General features: G+C 40.4%; 1 protein-coding gene across 1 annotated transcript in view; it reads right to left on the bottom strand.

Moving 5' to 3' along the window:
- Positions 1 to 16,075, bottom strand: part of hecw1a (HECT, C2 and WW domain containing E3 ubiquitin protein ligase 1a) — a 115,693-nt gene that overhangs the window by 44,224 nt on the left and 55,394 nt on the right. Inside the window, exons 8-11 of the mRNA XM_030079257.1 lie at positions 8,043 to 8,185; positions 7,803 to 7,903; positions 3,495 to 4,474; positions 2,094 to 2,685 (exon numbers count right to left, since the gene is read on the bottom strand). Of these exons, the coding sequence (XP_029935117.1) occupies positions 2,094 to 2,685; positions 3,495 to 4,474; positions 7,803 to 7,903; positions 8,043 to 8,185 (1,816 nt within the window). The remainder of the gene's footprint in view (positions 1 to 2,093; positions 2,686 to 3,494; positions 4,475 to 7,802; positions 7,904 to 8,042; positions 8,186 to 16,075) is intronic.

Below are 16,075 nucleotides of genomic sequence, written 5' to 3'. Positions count from 1 at the left end.
ATGAATGAACACATGTGGAGTTATGTACTTAACAAAAAAAGGTGAAATAACTGAAAACATGTTTTATATTCTAGTTTCTTCAAAATAGCCACCCTTTGCTCTGATTACTGCTTTGCACACTCTTGGCATTCTCTCGATGAGCTTCAAGAGGTAGTCACCTGAAATGGTTTTCCAACAGTCTTGAAGGAGTTCCCAGAGGTGTTTAGCACTTGTTGGCCCCTTTGCCTTCACTCTGCGGTCCAGCTCACCCCAAACCATCTGGATTGGGTTCAGGTCCGGTGACTGTGGAGGCCAGGTCATCTGCTGCAGCACTCCATCACTCTCCTTCTTGGTCAAATAGCCCTTACACAGCCTGGAGGTGTGTTTGGGGTCATTGTCCTGTTGAAAAATAAATGATGATCCAACTAAACGCAAACCGGATGGGATGGCATGTCGCTGCAGGATGCTGTGGTAGCCATGCTGGTTCAGTGTGCCTTCAATTTTGAATAAATCCCCAACAGTGTCACCAGCAAAACACCCCCACACCATCACACCTCCTCCTCCATGCTTCACAGTGGGAACCAGGCATGTGGAATCCATCCGTTCACCTTTTCTGCGTCTCATAAAGACACGGCGGTTGGAACCAAAGATCTCAAATTTGGACTCATCAGACCAAAGCACAGATTTCCACTGGTCTAATGTCCATTCCTTGTGTTTCTTGGCCCAAACAAATCTCTTCTGCTTGTTGCCTCTCCTTAGCAGTGGTTTCCTAGCAGCTGTTTGACCATGAAGGCCTGATTCGTGCAGTCTCCTCTTAACAGTTGTTCTAGAGATGGGTCTGCTGCTAGAACTCTGTGTGGCATTTATCTGGTCTCTGATCTGAGCTGCTGTTAACTTGCGATTTCTGAGGCTGGTGACTCGGATGAACTTGTCCTCAGAAGCAGAGGTGACTCTTGGTCTTCCTTTCCTGGGTCGGTCCTCTTGTGTGCCAGTTTCGTTGTAGCGCTTGATGGTTTTTGCGACTCCACTTGGGGACACATTTAAAGTTTTTGCAATTTTCTGGACTGACTGACCTTCATTTCTTAAAGTAATGATGGCCACTCGTTTTTCTTTAGTTAGCTGATTGGTTCTTGCCATAATATGAATTTTAACAGTTGTCCAATAGGGCTGTCGGCTGTGTAGTAACCTGACTTCTGCACAACACAACTGATGGTCCCAACCCCATTGATAAAGCAAGAAATTCCACTAATTAACCCTGATAAGGCACAGCTGTGAAGTGAAAACCATTTCAGGTGACTACCTCTTGAAGCTCATCGAGAGAATACCAAGAGTGTGCAAAGCAGTAATCAGAGCAAAGGGTGGCTATTTTGAAGAAACTAGAATATAAAACATGTTTTCAGTTATTTCACCTTTTTTTGTTAAGTACATAACTCCCCATGTGTTCATTCATAGTTTTGATTCCTTCAGTGAGAATCTACAATGTAAATAGTCATGAAAATAAAGAAAACACATTGAATGAGAAGGTGTGTCCAAACTTTTGGCCTGTACTGTATATATATATATATATATATATATATATATTAGCATAAAATTATGGGGAACTTGCAAGAAAATTGGCGCCAAAAATAAATGTATAAACAAAAATAATAATAAAATTAGACTAAAAATTAATTAGGAAAAAAATAATTAAGAAAAACAACTGTAAAAGAAAATAATAATAATAATGATTACAAGAAAAGTATAATTATTGTAAAGATATATTCAAAATGATATTACACAAAAATTACAAAAATATGAATAGAAAGACAGGAGTTGAATTCAATCACACAAATTCTATTAAATTCTATTAAACAAAACACCTCCTGGGTTCCATGGGTTAATAAATGTCTTAAGTCTAAAAAAAAGTCTGACGAGCAGCCAAAAAAACCTTAAGTATTAGTTTTATAATGATATGGATGGAGGAGAGGAAGACAGTTTTACTTTTACTTTATAAATGACAGTTAATTTATTCTTGATAATCCAGAATTTTCATGATAATTGACCTATCAAACAGATTAATCATTTCAGGACTAATTCTATTGTAATCTCATTTTAAACTAATATTTTATCCTCACCGATGCTGTTTCCATCACTGGGTCCTGCCATGGCTGGCTCGCCATGCTCACCTCTCCTGGCCTCTCTCCATCTCCCCGCCCTCCTCTCTCCTCCTGCACCACCCGCCTCCCTGTTCTCTGGGCTGTGACCAGCATCTGGTACCGACTCAAATGCGCTGTTCTCTTCCTCGTCCTCATCTTCATCCTGGGAGGAGAACACGGTGCTGCCGGAGAGCCGGGTGCTGTCCACCGAGGAGAGGCGTGTGTGGCTGCAGAAGCGGCTCCTGCCCTCGTAGCCCGAGTTGCTGTAACAAGACGTGCTATAGCAGGAGGTGCTGTAGCAGGAGGTGCTGTAGCATGAGTGGTCACACAGCTCGCACTCGCTTTCACCTGGAGGTCTGGAGGTGCTGCTCCCACCTCCTCTTCCTCCTCCGTTACAAGAATCCCCCCCCTCACTGGCCGGGCAGGAGGGAGACAGCCTCCGGTCTCCTCCCTCTCTTCCTACCTGTCCTCCTCTCTCGCCCTCGAGGAGCTGGTTGAGTTCTGAGAGGCGCTCAATGGAGAGGCTGCGGGGTAAAGAGCGTCGGCAGCAGGGTCCCGGACACTCTGGGACCTGGGAGAATATATAAGAACACACCAAAACACCATGAAAGACACTGAAGGGGGCAACTTCTTCACAGCCCAAATATTACTTTGCTAGGTGCTGAGATTTCTGGCTTTAGAAACTGTTTTCTGGCCTGTAGTCCTTAGGACAGCTCAGTGATACAGAATACTGTTAGAGTTCAAGTGAGTGACCAAAGCAAAACATCACAGGTATGATGCCACAATATTTTTGACCAAATACTTCAATATCTATATTATGACAATACTCAATATATTAACATATTACCCAGCCCTTTCACAAAGGCTAAAAAACCTTGATTTCAAACCAAAATAGCAAATGACAAAGCAGTAATTAGTATTCCACTATAAACTAACTTACTCAGCTTTCCATGATTAAACTGTTTTATTTTAAAACAATATGAATGAGTCAAAGGTCTTACCAAAGTTCTGTTTTACCACAATTTTTTTTTTTTTTTTACTATTCATTGAAAATATTGAAAACACTTAATTTTTTTTCATTAAATTAAATTAAAACTTATATGTAACAATAAATATAAAATAATGATTTTGAAAATTAAAAAGTCTCTAAAATAATTAAACTCTTTCAACTATATGGTAAAAAAAAATCAGGACCTTATTTTGAAAAACACATCAAGTAAAGTTATTTTTTAAATATATTTTTGAAGACAAATGAAGGAAATTTCTGTTTATGTTATTCTCATATTCCACGAGTTGTCCTGAGAATTTATAGACTTTTCAAATTTTCATGACTTTCCAAAAAGTCCATAGGTAGTCACAGTTTACTATCATTTTCAATACCTGAGTGGGAGACTGGGTTGTATCGTCCTCCTCCTCGTCTTCGTCCTCCTGCCCATCCTGCCCGTCTTTGGAGGTTTTAAGCGTTGGTGATGTGGAGGTAGTGTCCTGAGTGGTGGTGGTGCTCTCTCCTTCCCTGTTCTCCTCCTCTTCTTGACTGGGAGCTCGCTGTTGGGCGGACGGGAGGCTGTGGAGGAGGTGGTGGATTCGGATGTAATGGGATCGGGGGGTCTCTGGCTCGCCGCAGGCCGATGCAATCACTGTCTCCAGCTCTGAAACCGGAAGGGAGCAGGGACGGGTTTTACGCCGCGAAGGGGCATGGGAGTTAAAGTTTGTGAAGTGGGACTGGCAGGCACAAGGGTGGCAGCCTCCTCCTTCGCTCTCACCCTTTATGGCCACCCCCTCTATTTCTGTAGTTTCTTGGGATCCTCTATCTCCCTCTGTAGGAGCCTCCACAGTGGAAACCCCTTCATTCTCAGGATTTTCAGAGTCCAGTTTTGACTGTATTTTCTCCCTAACCTGCCCTTCTTCCACAGCTACCATCACCTCCTCCTCAGTTTGGGGTTCAGCCTCTCCTCTGTCCTCCTCCTCTGCTCCCTCTTCCCTTCGTCCTTCTTCTCTAATGTCCTCTTGCCCCTGTTCGGCCAAGCCTCCATCCTCTGTGTCCATCTCAGGGTTGGTGATGGTTGGGTGGGCCTCCCTCACTGTGTTCTCCTCTTCCATGGTTCCTGTTTCCTCAGGGTCCTCCTCTTCTTCCTGCTGCTGCTCCTCAGGATGGACTTCCTCAGGTACAGAGACCCCAGCTGGAGAGGTTGGCTGGCTGGAGGTCTCCACGTCAGGGGTGCCATCCAAGGGAAGGTCAGGCATGTCGGGTCCAAGGCTTAGTGTGTCATCATCAGGAGCATCAGCGGTGTGGTTTACGGCCTCCTGGTCCTCTCTCTCAGGACATGCTGGCTCTATGACCAGGGAGACTTCCTCATCATCTAAGAAGAAAGAAGAAAAAAACCACACAATAAGAAACAGAGTACCAAAGATAGTCAATATAGGGAGATATTCCATGTGATGTAGAGTGGTGACAGGGCTAAACAGAGTCAAATCAACAGCAGTCAATGGGACTTTTCTAGAAAACCACCTCTCTAAATTACAATTTTTTTTTATACACATGAAGATACACATTTCTATGAGCTTAGATGAATGAAATCTGGAACCGTTTAGGAAAAAGGTTGTTTTTTTCCTCTGGCTATGCAGACAGTCAACAGCACATTGTTTATTGTTTATTGTTAAAAGGATCTCCATTAGCTGTCACAATGATAGGACGAGCTAGTCTTCCCGGGGTCCACAAGGGAAAGAAAAGAAAAGAGAAGAAAAAAAAAAAATCACATAACAATAACAATGTAAAAGCACTAAAACATTGTAGACAACATTATAAACATCATCAGAAATTATTCAGAGTAAATTATTACAGCATTTCATTCATTATTACATTCATATAGTAAATATGTTCATTCCCCACTCACAGATTTAAATGATACAGTCTTAAGTGTTACTTGAAAGATATTTTGCTATTCAACTTTCGTATATTCAGTGGACAATTATTCCAATGGTTGATGGCACGATAAATAACTGTTCTCTTTAAAAAATTGGATTTTGGGCGTGGTAACATTATCTGGCCATCATCAGCTGATCTAGTCAAGTGAGAATGAACCTGGTTACACCTAACAATTTGGTTATATAAGAAAATGGGCTGAAAAGAAAACACAGTATTTCTGAAGAATTTAGTTACATTAAAAAACAGCCTTTTCTCTGCCGTTAACCATGAAAGTTGACGGTGCATTCTGACAGCGTTTGTTCTTATGGGACAATGCAATACTAACCTGGCAGCTCTGTTTTGGGCAGTTTGTAATTTCTTTATTTGACTTTTAGATGCAGATGACCATACAGGTGCACAATAATTCAAGTGAGATTTAGCCACCTGTCCCACAATGTGTATAGGGGCATTTTTCATTGACCTATTCAGTTTCGAAACCTTATTTCTCAGATGACAGTACTTGAATCTGTCCACTTGTCCTGACATTACTAATATAGATTTGGCTTCATCTCTTTCCTTCATGAGGCTCTTAAGAGTCTCATTTACCCATGGAGCACATAACCATAGACTGGAAATCCTCGCCATTTGCCGTCATTTTACAACCATCGATTTCCAAAAGCTTGTAAGTATGAATTCATTATAAATATTGGGTCACGTAACAATGACAGTAACTGTCCAGTTTCTGGTAAATATTTGGAATCAAATTTTGTTATCATTTTATAGGATTTAGCCCCATGGACCACCACATAGTGTACTTTGTTTAGCAAGTGCTCAGCACTGCCCCCAGTGGCCCAAAGTCTGTACTGCAGTGCTCTGTTCTGCCTCACAGCAGGTCAATGGTTGTGTTTCGGCCAGAGCAATTTTAATTTAGAGACAGTTCATACTACCATTTTGAATGAGAAGATTCGTAATGTGAAAGATGGCAGCAACGCAATGTGTCATCAAGGAGAGACCACAAGTAAGTCCTTCATTTTTACACAACTGCAGAATTAGGATTATTAATACATCTGCAATAATTTCATATTTTATTCCTACACATAACCATCAGCTCCTATTTGTGGCTAGCTTACGTGACATGACAGATAAAAGGGACAGCCGACAGTGGGGGTTATCCTACTGTTTCATGAAGCAATGGAGGACACATGCGTACCAGCATTGATAAGTATGAAAAAAGTGTTTTTCTGTGACAAAAGTGTCACTTGAAATAAATTTTAACATTCCATGTTGTTCACAATTTATCATTTGTAATTTAAATTACAGCTGTCAGGACATTAGATACAGACCAGGGGTTAAAAACCCCTAAAAATAACATGCCTGCTCATGACATGCCTTTTTAGTTTCAAGGGGTTCATAGCTGCTTTAGTCATTGTCACTTTCTCAGGCAATTCATGTGTGATGCATTGTATTGTACTACACTGCATCATTTAAAAATTTCCATTCTCTGTCACTGTTACAAGAATGCATTGACGCAGCTTTCCCAGGACTCACCCATCTCCATGCTGTGACCCACCAGTGTATCAGGAACCACAGTTTGAAAACCACTGATATAAACGACATTCAAAGACTTTTGTCTTGTTAGTCATGAGCTTGCTACCCTGGGGGCATGACCAAGATGGCGCCTTTGTGAACTGATTTCTCTTAAAACGACTTTGGTATGGCTTTTTCTCTCTGTAGGCTTTGGGAGTGCTGTTCTATCTATAATGAAGAGACTACATAAAGTTACACCTACTGTCTCTATAAAAAGGCATATGTAGAATTTATTTCCTCTCTTAATATTACACGTCAAACAAAAATGAAGAGCTCTGAGGAACTGGACCACAAGTAATCTAAAAATCATAGAAACAGTGGTTGTGCCCACAGAACAAAACTACCACAGAGTTAAAAAGAGAGGCCTGCTCTGAGGCCTACTTAGACTGTTATTTTCCCATTGTCAATCATTTGTTACATTGCAAGACAAAGTTATGTGCCTTAAAACATATTACATTATTACTGAGGCATTTTGAAAGTAATGGGTACTGCAAGTTGAAAACTGCCTCCAGCTTTCTTGCAGCTAGCCATATGTAGGCTACTGGTTGAATTACTAATACTAAAGTGCTGCTGCCTGGGGTAGAGGTAACAAATACATTGAGTCTTGTTTCTGTAAATTCTTGTGTACTTTTGGTGTACTAGGTTTTTAAAAGTTTTTTGAAGAATGATTTTTTTAAAGAAGAATGTGTTATCTTAAGAGTTGTACTTCATTACATTTTATAATGCATCCATCGTGTACAATTCCATAAACCTAACTCTGAAAGTGGACAAATGTACAGTAAAGATATCTGCTATAAACCTACAGAATCATTCTGGTGGTTCAGTGGGTAAATGAGCATATCATGTACATGCAGTAAACTGGGTTTGCATCTGTCCCTGATGGACCTTTGTCATGTTATCACCTTTCTCTCCCAGTTTTTCCTCTCTCTCCACTTGAAAGTGTCTGACGCAGGCAAAAATGCTAAAAGCTCATATTTAAGAACATCCATTGAGCTACGGTATTTTTAGTTTGTGCTAAACTGGTTTTAGAGGGCTGATATCAAAACATAATCAAAAGTAATAATGTTGCCAAACAAAAAGGAAGGGAACTTTGTTTTACTGAAACGAAGGATAAGACTACAAATGTTTAAGGGTTTCTTTATTAAGGCTGTGTAGAGAGGACAAGCAGGGTTGATGTATGTCAAATAAAAATCTACCTGGGTGGATAGAAGAAGTCAGCTCAAAGCGGAACTGTAGCTGGCCACTGACGTGATCTGTTGGCAACCTGCGACCCAGAGAATAACTCACCACCCGATCCCTGCAGACAGGCAGACAGAAAGCCAGGGAGAAAGGGAAAGAGACAGAAAACAAGAAAGTAGAAAATTATGTGGAGGGCAAGAAAGAAATGTTAGCCCAAAGATCTTGGTATGCAAGTGTATTGTCTGTGTCCACTCTACCCGATGGCATGTTTCTCCAGCAGCCTCTGGACAGGAACTGAGAGTTTTCCAAGGAAACGCTTGATAATGGGCCGGCTTTTGGCAAACTTATCTTTCACTTCAATCTCCAGGACGTCAGTGGGCAGAGACACAAAGTTAAACCTCTGGACAAACAGACAAACACAAAAGAGGTTGGTTTGTAAGACTGAGGCAGGTCAGTGTTGATGGAAGTGGCTTGAAGTGCATCATCTGTTTGCAAATATAAACGACCAACATTTTTGGTCCAATTTCTGCATTTCAACCCTGCTCTATGAACAGGAAACGATGAGGAAATTAATGAAAACAAAGGATTCTATTTTCATGGTGGTAGAATTACGGGGTAACAAAGACATTAAAACCTAGCAACGTTTTAAAAGCAGAAAGAATACATTAGCATTTTCATAAAGGGGAGGAGAGTCCCAGACCAAGAACAAACAATGTTCTTGTCTGGGAGGTACAGTCCGTGCATAATGTATAGTATCCCAACATCACTAGGTAACTCATGATTTGATAATATCACACTATTTAACCCCGGATAAAGATGATATCACAACACAGGCGATTCTGCGACATGCAATATATTAGAAGACAATCAGTATGTGTGACTTGAGAGAAAAAAAATACAATGGAAAAGTTTAAATAATTTTCAGTAGGTAGGACTCAATCATGTTTTTTGGTGTTTTAATATGCACACTGACTGAAACATGTACATGACAGAATAGTTCCAGTTAAAATGCCTGAAGGAAGGTAACAAATACTGTGAGTTTCTTGTTTTTTAAAAGGACATTTTTAGCAGTTTCTGAGGCAAAAAAAACATGTACCCATTACAGAGTGAAAATTCATACTTCCTAACTGGTTGTGTTGTTTCTGCTTTGACCATCCATTGAACTCCATACCAATGAAGAACCTCTGAATTAAGACGTGAGAAAATTGTGCTTCTTTTTTGCGAAAGCCCAGTGACCTAGTTAAAACAAATGCTACTAATTTTAAATCTCCTCTTCCTGACACTTTTGCTCCCTCTCAACATTCCTATCACCCCCTCTCCAAAACCACCCTTAGAGATAGGAAGGTTCTTCAAGGGGCCTTTGACTAGTCTAGATATTCTGCTATTTATCTATTTATCTGCTATTTAACTATAATTATAACTGCCCTGATTTGTTTGCACCATAATGGTTCTAAGTGGAACCATAGAACTAAAACTAGAGAAAACCTTTCTAAAAGGGGCTTTTACAGCACCAAAAAGGGCTCTGCTGTGGCTTTTTACACAGGATGCAATAGTCCCCTGGTCCTCATTCATTTTCAATGAGAGGTGTATTGGGAGGCATGGGGGAGTGGGTGGCTGGCAGGCAGAGAGCGATGCAGGTTTGCTTTTTATGCGAGTATCTGATGTGTGTGTTCATGTCACACACCTGCCCACCCACACACCTGCATAGCCAGAGTCAAATGGTCTTTAGCTTTTTGTTGCTGTGATGCCTAAATCCACTGATGAATCACATGGTGTATATGGTGTCATCAGTGGGAGACATGTTGCCTAGCTAGCTGGTGTCAGAGTTTGAGCTACTAAAAGAAAAGATGGGAGTGTGTATCTCACTCATTGGGACTGATTCAATACACATCTCGATATGTAATCAACGGTAAGATGCATCTAAATACATTTTAAGCTGCCAACAGATTTGATCTGATTTGATTCGGCCATGACACGATACGATATGATGTAATATGATGCAATCTTTGTGCTTATTTTTAATTGGATTGCACTAATGCTAATACTTCTGCTATTAGTTGCAAGAAGAATCTTACTAGAAATTTCATTTTTCGTAGTAAAACATGTAAAGCATTCAACTGTAAACAACCCAACAAATCCTGCAAGTCAATACTACCACATATGTTTGTTCCTTCCTTTTAAGACAGCCCAGAGGAGTGTTTCCTAAATTGGCTGTGATAGATATGCCACAAGCTGTGGTGTGCATGCATCAAAATGGTTGCAGTTTGGTTAAGTTTAGGCATCAACAATATATGGTTAAATTTAGGGTAAGGTTGAGATTAAGGTTAGATTACACCTGAACATGAACACGGGACTCGCTTTACACAGGAATCAAACTCCAGTCTCCAAGTTAAAAGTCCTGTTTAGGGGCAACCACACACTGCTCCAACCAAGACATTTTAATTGGACCTTTTTCCATGCTTGAACCTGCAGGCGGTGTCACTCGCTCTCCCAGAGTGGGGATACATATGTATTTCATAAGTTGTTCCACAGAGTTTCTTATACCATGTTTGGTGGTGTGTCGTCCATTTTTTCAGGCTGTTAACATTTTTGATGAGATAAAGTGAAGAAGAAAGAAAAGAGAGGGGGGCACTTGTTTTTTTGAGAGAGAGAGTGGAGCGGGCGTCATATGACTTGATGTGACCCTTCATACTCACAAGGGAAAAGAAAAGGTGGAGAGAGAAATGCCCAACTCAAACATATGTGTGTTATATTAGAATGTTGATACACTTAGTACCACATCAAATTCTCCGTGATTCACGTCCAGCTTTTTACCAATACAAGCTGTCTGTATCGATTTAGACACTTGTTAAACACTGAGCCCAATTCGTCTAGATAAATCGGTGGGAAAAGGTATTTGTTGTGGTCTTTGATTTCCCCAGATTTTGTGTCTGCCTTCAAAGCAGCTACTGAGACTTTTAAGAAAGACTCTGCATGGCAAAGAGTCATGGTAAGAGCTGCAGAGGGGCAAATCCAAATGCAGCTGTGGCGTCTCATGTAAAAAGCCCTTACGGCAGGCTTCCCGCCGGGACCGTGATCTAAAATTCTGTGGCTTTTTTCATGACATTCCATAGGCGCAGGTGGAGCACATACATTTTTTTCACTTCCTTCTTCATTCATGTTATTTTTGATTCCATTCCAGTCAGGCTGAAAAGCAGCTAATGCAAAGGATGTGTGAACCGAACTGGAGAATGCTTTCTGCTACATTCTTATACAGTGACTCCTGTATGAAAATTCCCAGTAGAATTGATCAGATTCCCTGCCTGAAGATGCCTGTCAAATCTCCATGATGAGTGAATAACCAGTATCTGGTGCTACATAAAAAAGCACCTCCACTGTTTCTAATCCTTCCTAGTTTTTCTCTCTCCTCACACCTCTGCTCTTCCTCTTCCTCAATACATAGGCTCTCCTCCTTTTCCTCATCCAGTTTCCTTTCCTATAAATCAACACTGTGCTCTTATGTCTGCCACGACAACAGTGTCTGTTTCTCCCATGCACCCTTCTCCTTTTACATCACAATCTGACCCTCTTTTACAGAGTTTGACTCCCCCCCTCCATTTCCTCTATCTGCTCCCTTTTGGCTCCTCTTGTAAATTATTCACTCTGACTCCTTTTCATCCTCCTCCTTTATCGCCCTCCACACTCATTTCCCCAGCCTTTCTTCTCCTCCACTTCCCATTTTCCATTTTCACTCCCTTTTTTCTATCTCTTTAGTACCACAACACCATTTCACTTCAGTCCATGCAGCCAAAGACTTAAAAAAAATCGGAGCCTCTCTGTCTCCTCGTCTCACTCCTGCCCTGTTTTCCTCTCCTCTCCGTTTATCTCTCCTCGTTTTGCCTCTCCCTCTCCTTTTTCCTCAAGCGCTGGATTGATTATCAAACATCAAAAGCTTTCAATTTTAGATTAAGCACATGAGAAACACGAAGACACACAATAATTACAACCACCCACACAGACACACCAAATACAACCACACAATACAGGCATGCACATGCGCATACGCTAACACACACAAGGCTGACTAGAAAACTAACTAAACTGCAGCTCAGCAGCAAGCAGACCTGGCACAGAAATCTACTATAGCAGCTACAGCTAACACACACACACACACACACACACACACACACACACACACACACACACACACACAATCAGAATCAGAAATACTTTACTGATCTGACTGACTGAAATAGAAAAATATGTGCCTTGGAAATCAGTCAAAAAGTAGGCATATGTGCATTATGTATAAATATGTATTAATACTGCTTGTGCATTAATCATAGTTGGAAAGAAAGGTTGTGCATTATGTGCATTATATCTAAACATGTGCATTCATAACGCAATCCTAAAAACTCAAAGTGAATTTGATTGACTTGATTATTGTCACTGGACATGTGCTTCAGCTTCTCATTGTCCAATGTTTAAAAAAAGTCATCTGAAACTGTAAAAAATTGTTAAATCGAATCACAGTACAAAACAGCAACCAGGTCTTATGAATCAAATCCTTTCGGGAGGTCCCTGCCAGTTCCCATCCCAATTAAGTAACCAACAGATCTGTGTGATTTGATTCAGCCCTGTCATGATGCACTATGATCCGGTGCGATACACCACATCATAGCACTGGATGTGGGTCACGAGATTAGTGGTGCTCCCTGTGTATTTCACTGCTGTTGAGCATGTTTTGCATACTGCAAAATTTTTACAAAGTTTCCCATCTCTCAGGGCACGCACCTCCACTTCCAAGTCCACACTTGCGATTCATGACACTTCACATGACACTTCACTGTTCATTTTCATTTTTGTGGAAAAAAGGTGAAGATGAAAGACAGTAGGGGATGGGGGAGCACTTGTTTTCTTTAGCGAGTGGGGCACATCTTGTGATGAATTGCATGATTCCCCTGATGCCACCAGAAGTAGATTATAGTTTAGGTCATAAACATTTAATTCCACCTCATATCAAATAAAAATATGCCATAAAATAAAGATAAAATATGACTTCTGGGTCAGCATGGTGATTTAGCAATCAGGAAAATAAAAATGCAGTTCAGAACTGAATTGAATAATTTCCCATCCCCACCACTTAAAATGTATCTACATGCATTGCACTGTTAATGATGTGTCAACATGAGCACTGAATGACCACAGAAAACAACAAATTCTTATTCCCAGTATATGATATTTCTTTGATGTTGTATATTTACCTTTGGTGTTGCATATATCATATGGATATGACTATTACTATGTATTCACATAGATGTATAACGTATATCATATATCATGTGTAAATGTATATCATATGTATGTGAATAAGCACACCAAACTCTCAGTAACAGCCCTGGCAGAAGCTCAGAGGGAAGAGCAGCCATATTGTTTCCACCACACTGTACAGAGGAGAATGGCACTGTCCTGCAAGGTTGTGTCCTTCCCTTCTGTTCCGTCCTTTGATCACATTTCTCCCTAGCCTGAAAATACGGGAATGTGACTTCATTCAGCTGAGCATGAAAAGATGATACAGTTGAGTCAGTATGTGGAGCGAGGGATATAGGCAGACGAGGTGAAGTAAGGAAGCCACTTTTGCATATTAAGTTACAACCAGTATGCTGAGCTGAAAAATCATCATGACTGTAGCAGCTGATTGCTGGGTCATTGTGGGCTACAGATCAGTTCAGAATGGGCTCCAGATCCGATCAGAAACTTAGAAATACCAGTGAGTAGGATTTGTAGCCAATATTAACTCATTTTAAATTTGACCATTCTTCTGTTAAAATTTCCCGTAAAAGTAACAAATACTGAATATTTCCCTCAGATTTTTCTTCTCGCTAGGGTTCAAGTTCATGTTCAAGTTCAAGATAGGGTTAGGGCTGTCATTCACCGATACCTGAATAAGCACATAAAGTTGAATGAGATATCATTCCCTGGGGTCAGGGCAAAGGCAAGAATTCATTTAATAAATAAGACAGTTGAAGTTAAAGGTAAAGTAAGAAGTTAAAATGTATAAATATATAAAATATATAAAATAAATAGCAATATATTAATACAGATCATTTACACACTGAACCTCTCCACACTGACATCTGATGAGCTGACAATCTTTGTTCATCAGCCTATGAGTCAGTGGCCAATATCAGTGCTTTGACTCAACACTGACGTACAGAATAAATGAGCCAATGGAGGCCTATGTTCTTTTTCTCAAGAGGCGGCATCTGTTTGGTGTAAATATGTCATTTGTATGTAATTTGACCTCTTTGGTGATTTAACAACTGACATTTACTTCCCAGAACTGACTAAGCTGACTGAGCTAGCATGCTATGGCGGCCAATTAGGGGAATACAATACATTACTGTATATCTAGCAAGGCAGGCTCTGCTCAGCTTGGGGGCTATTCAAGTGGCTTTGAGCTGAGTGGGTGCTACCAAGCGGGGCAACAGTACATCAGTTCATGGAATTCCCTGAGGGACAAAATAGGAGACAGAAATCATGCAGTCGTGGCTTGCAATGCAGTACCCAGAGACAAGTCTGTCACGACCACAGTCGAGAAGAAAAAAGGCTGATACATCACAGACACTGATTAGGCACTCCCTCTAAAGTAAGATCTATCATACAGTGCCATGTATATAGTTATGGGAGCCCCTGAGCGACATACAGAACTTAGAACTGAGACACACTGCATTTATGTAGCTGCATGTGAGTGAACGCTGCAAGGTACCAGATGGTGTTCCATTCATTAGAGTGCCACCGTGGCTGACTTGTTACATAAGCTGCTAAGACACTGACTTCGCAGTCACTTCATGGTGGGGCTTCCAGACAAGGACACACAGACACAGGCACCGACACTTAAAGTCACACTGAGATGAAATGTAACTTTTTTAATGACAAAGTGCACACCTATTTAAAGTAAAATGGAACTTTTGTAGTGTGATGAGATATATAATTACCTGGACAAGGCTACTATAAGGACCTTTGCTGCATACAACAAGAGACATTTAATTTCCCCAAAAGGGCACCGGAACTTGTTGTTTTGCCAACAAAACAACCATTTTTGAGGACACTAAACGTCTCCTTTCTTATTATTATTATTATTATACATTCAATTATTTCAAATGGAATGTAGATCCAGATAGCGGATAGCGTGTTCAGGAAATGTCCACATAGTAACCTGGCACAATAAGACATGACCTGATACTACTCACAAATGATTGAAATTAGATGAAAAAAATGGGTACTAGGACTTGTTGCTTTTTATATTGGCATAATCAGGCAATATTATTATTATTACATATTGTATATTAATATAGTTATTTTGAGAGCTGTTTTGCCACACTATGAAAGTGAATAGAGAGGCAATATAGTATTGTGGATTAGCAGCCCATTGGAGCACAGAGCAACTCATGATAATATTTCAACACCACGTGGACTCACACTCATAAATATAGGGTATCTAAGCTCATTAAATACAACTTTAACAGCTTCCTGGCCAATGCATGGCTATTTGTTAAGGGCACACACAAGTCTCTGTACAGTCAAAGCTGTTTCTTTAGCTTTTCAAGCTAGATGAATTGATAGTGTACAGCAAGAAATGGGTGAGAAAACACTGCAGGAAAAAATACTAAAATCCTATGCATGAAGTCGCAGTCCTGAGGAAATTCTCAGCATCAGACAGACATCATCGAAATAAACTACACATTAACAACACATTAAGTTATTGTTATGAGACAGCTCAGATCCGCTCAGATTTGTTTTGAAGGTCAACGCTGGGAGGATATGATAGTAACAGCAAGAGGGGCAGAGCTATGAGTCAAGAAAAAGCAAGCATTACTCCCAAGAAAATCTTATTAGGAAAAAAATGGAAGAAACCATGGATGAATAATCAACAGTAAAACAGACAAAGAAAAAACAGGAGATTTTGCAAAAGAACATGATGCAGCAACAACAGCAACCACAGTTGGCCACACACCCTTGCTGATTGCCAGTTAGGAAAGCTGTCAGAAATGGTGGGTAACGCTGGGCAGCACTCGTGACTATACTTTGCTAAAAGCCTTTTTGAACAGTGAATGTTTTTATGGGCATGTGGCAAAATGATATAGATTTTTAACCAGTTTTGCCATGTTTGCCCCTCTACTTTTGAAATGACAAGCTTCAAAATTAGCTGTCACATCAGATGTTCCAACACAAAGTGAACAAAGATCTTCCCTCCCTGGTTGTCACTGAAAATAAGGTGAGTAACTTAGTTCAGCATGGATGATATGCA

The sequence above is a fragment of the Myripristis murdjan genome, chromosome 20, assembly GCF_902150065.1.
Source record: "Myripristis murdjan chromosome 20, fMyrMur1.1, whole genome shotgun sequence".
Lineage (NCBI taxonomy): Eukaryota > Metazoa > Chordata > Actinopteri > Holocentriformes > Holocentridae > Myripristis > Myripristis murdjan.
Note: the sequence above shows the minus strand (reverse complement) of the source record. Positions and strands in the feature narration are given on the sequence as shown.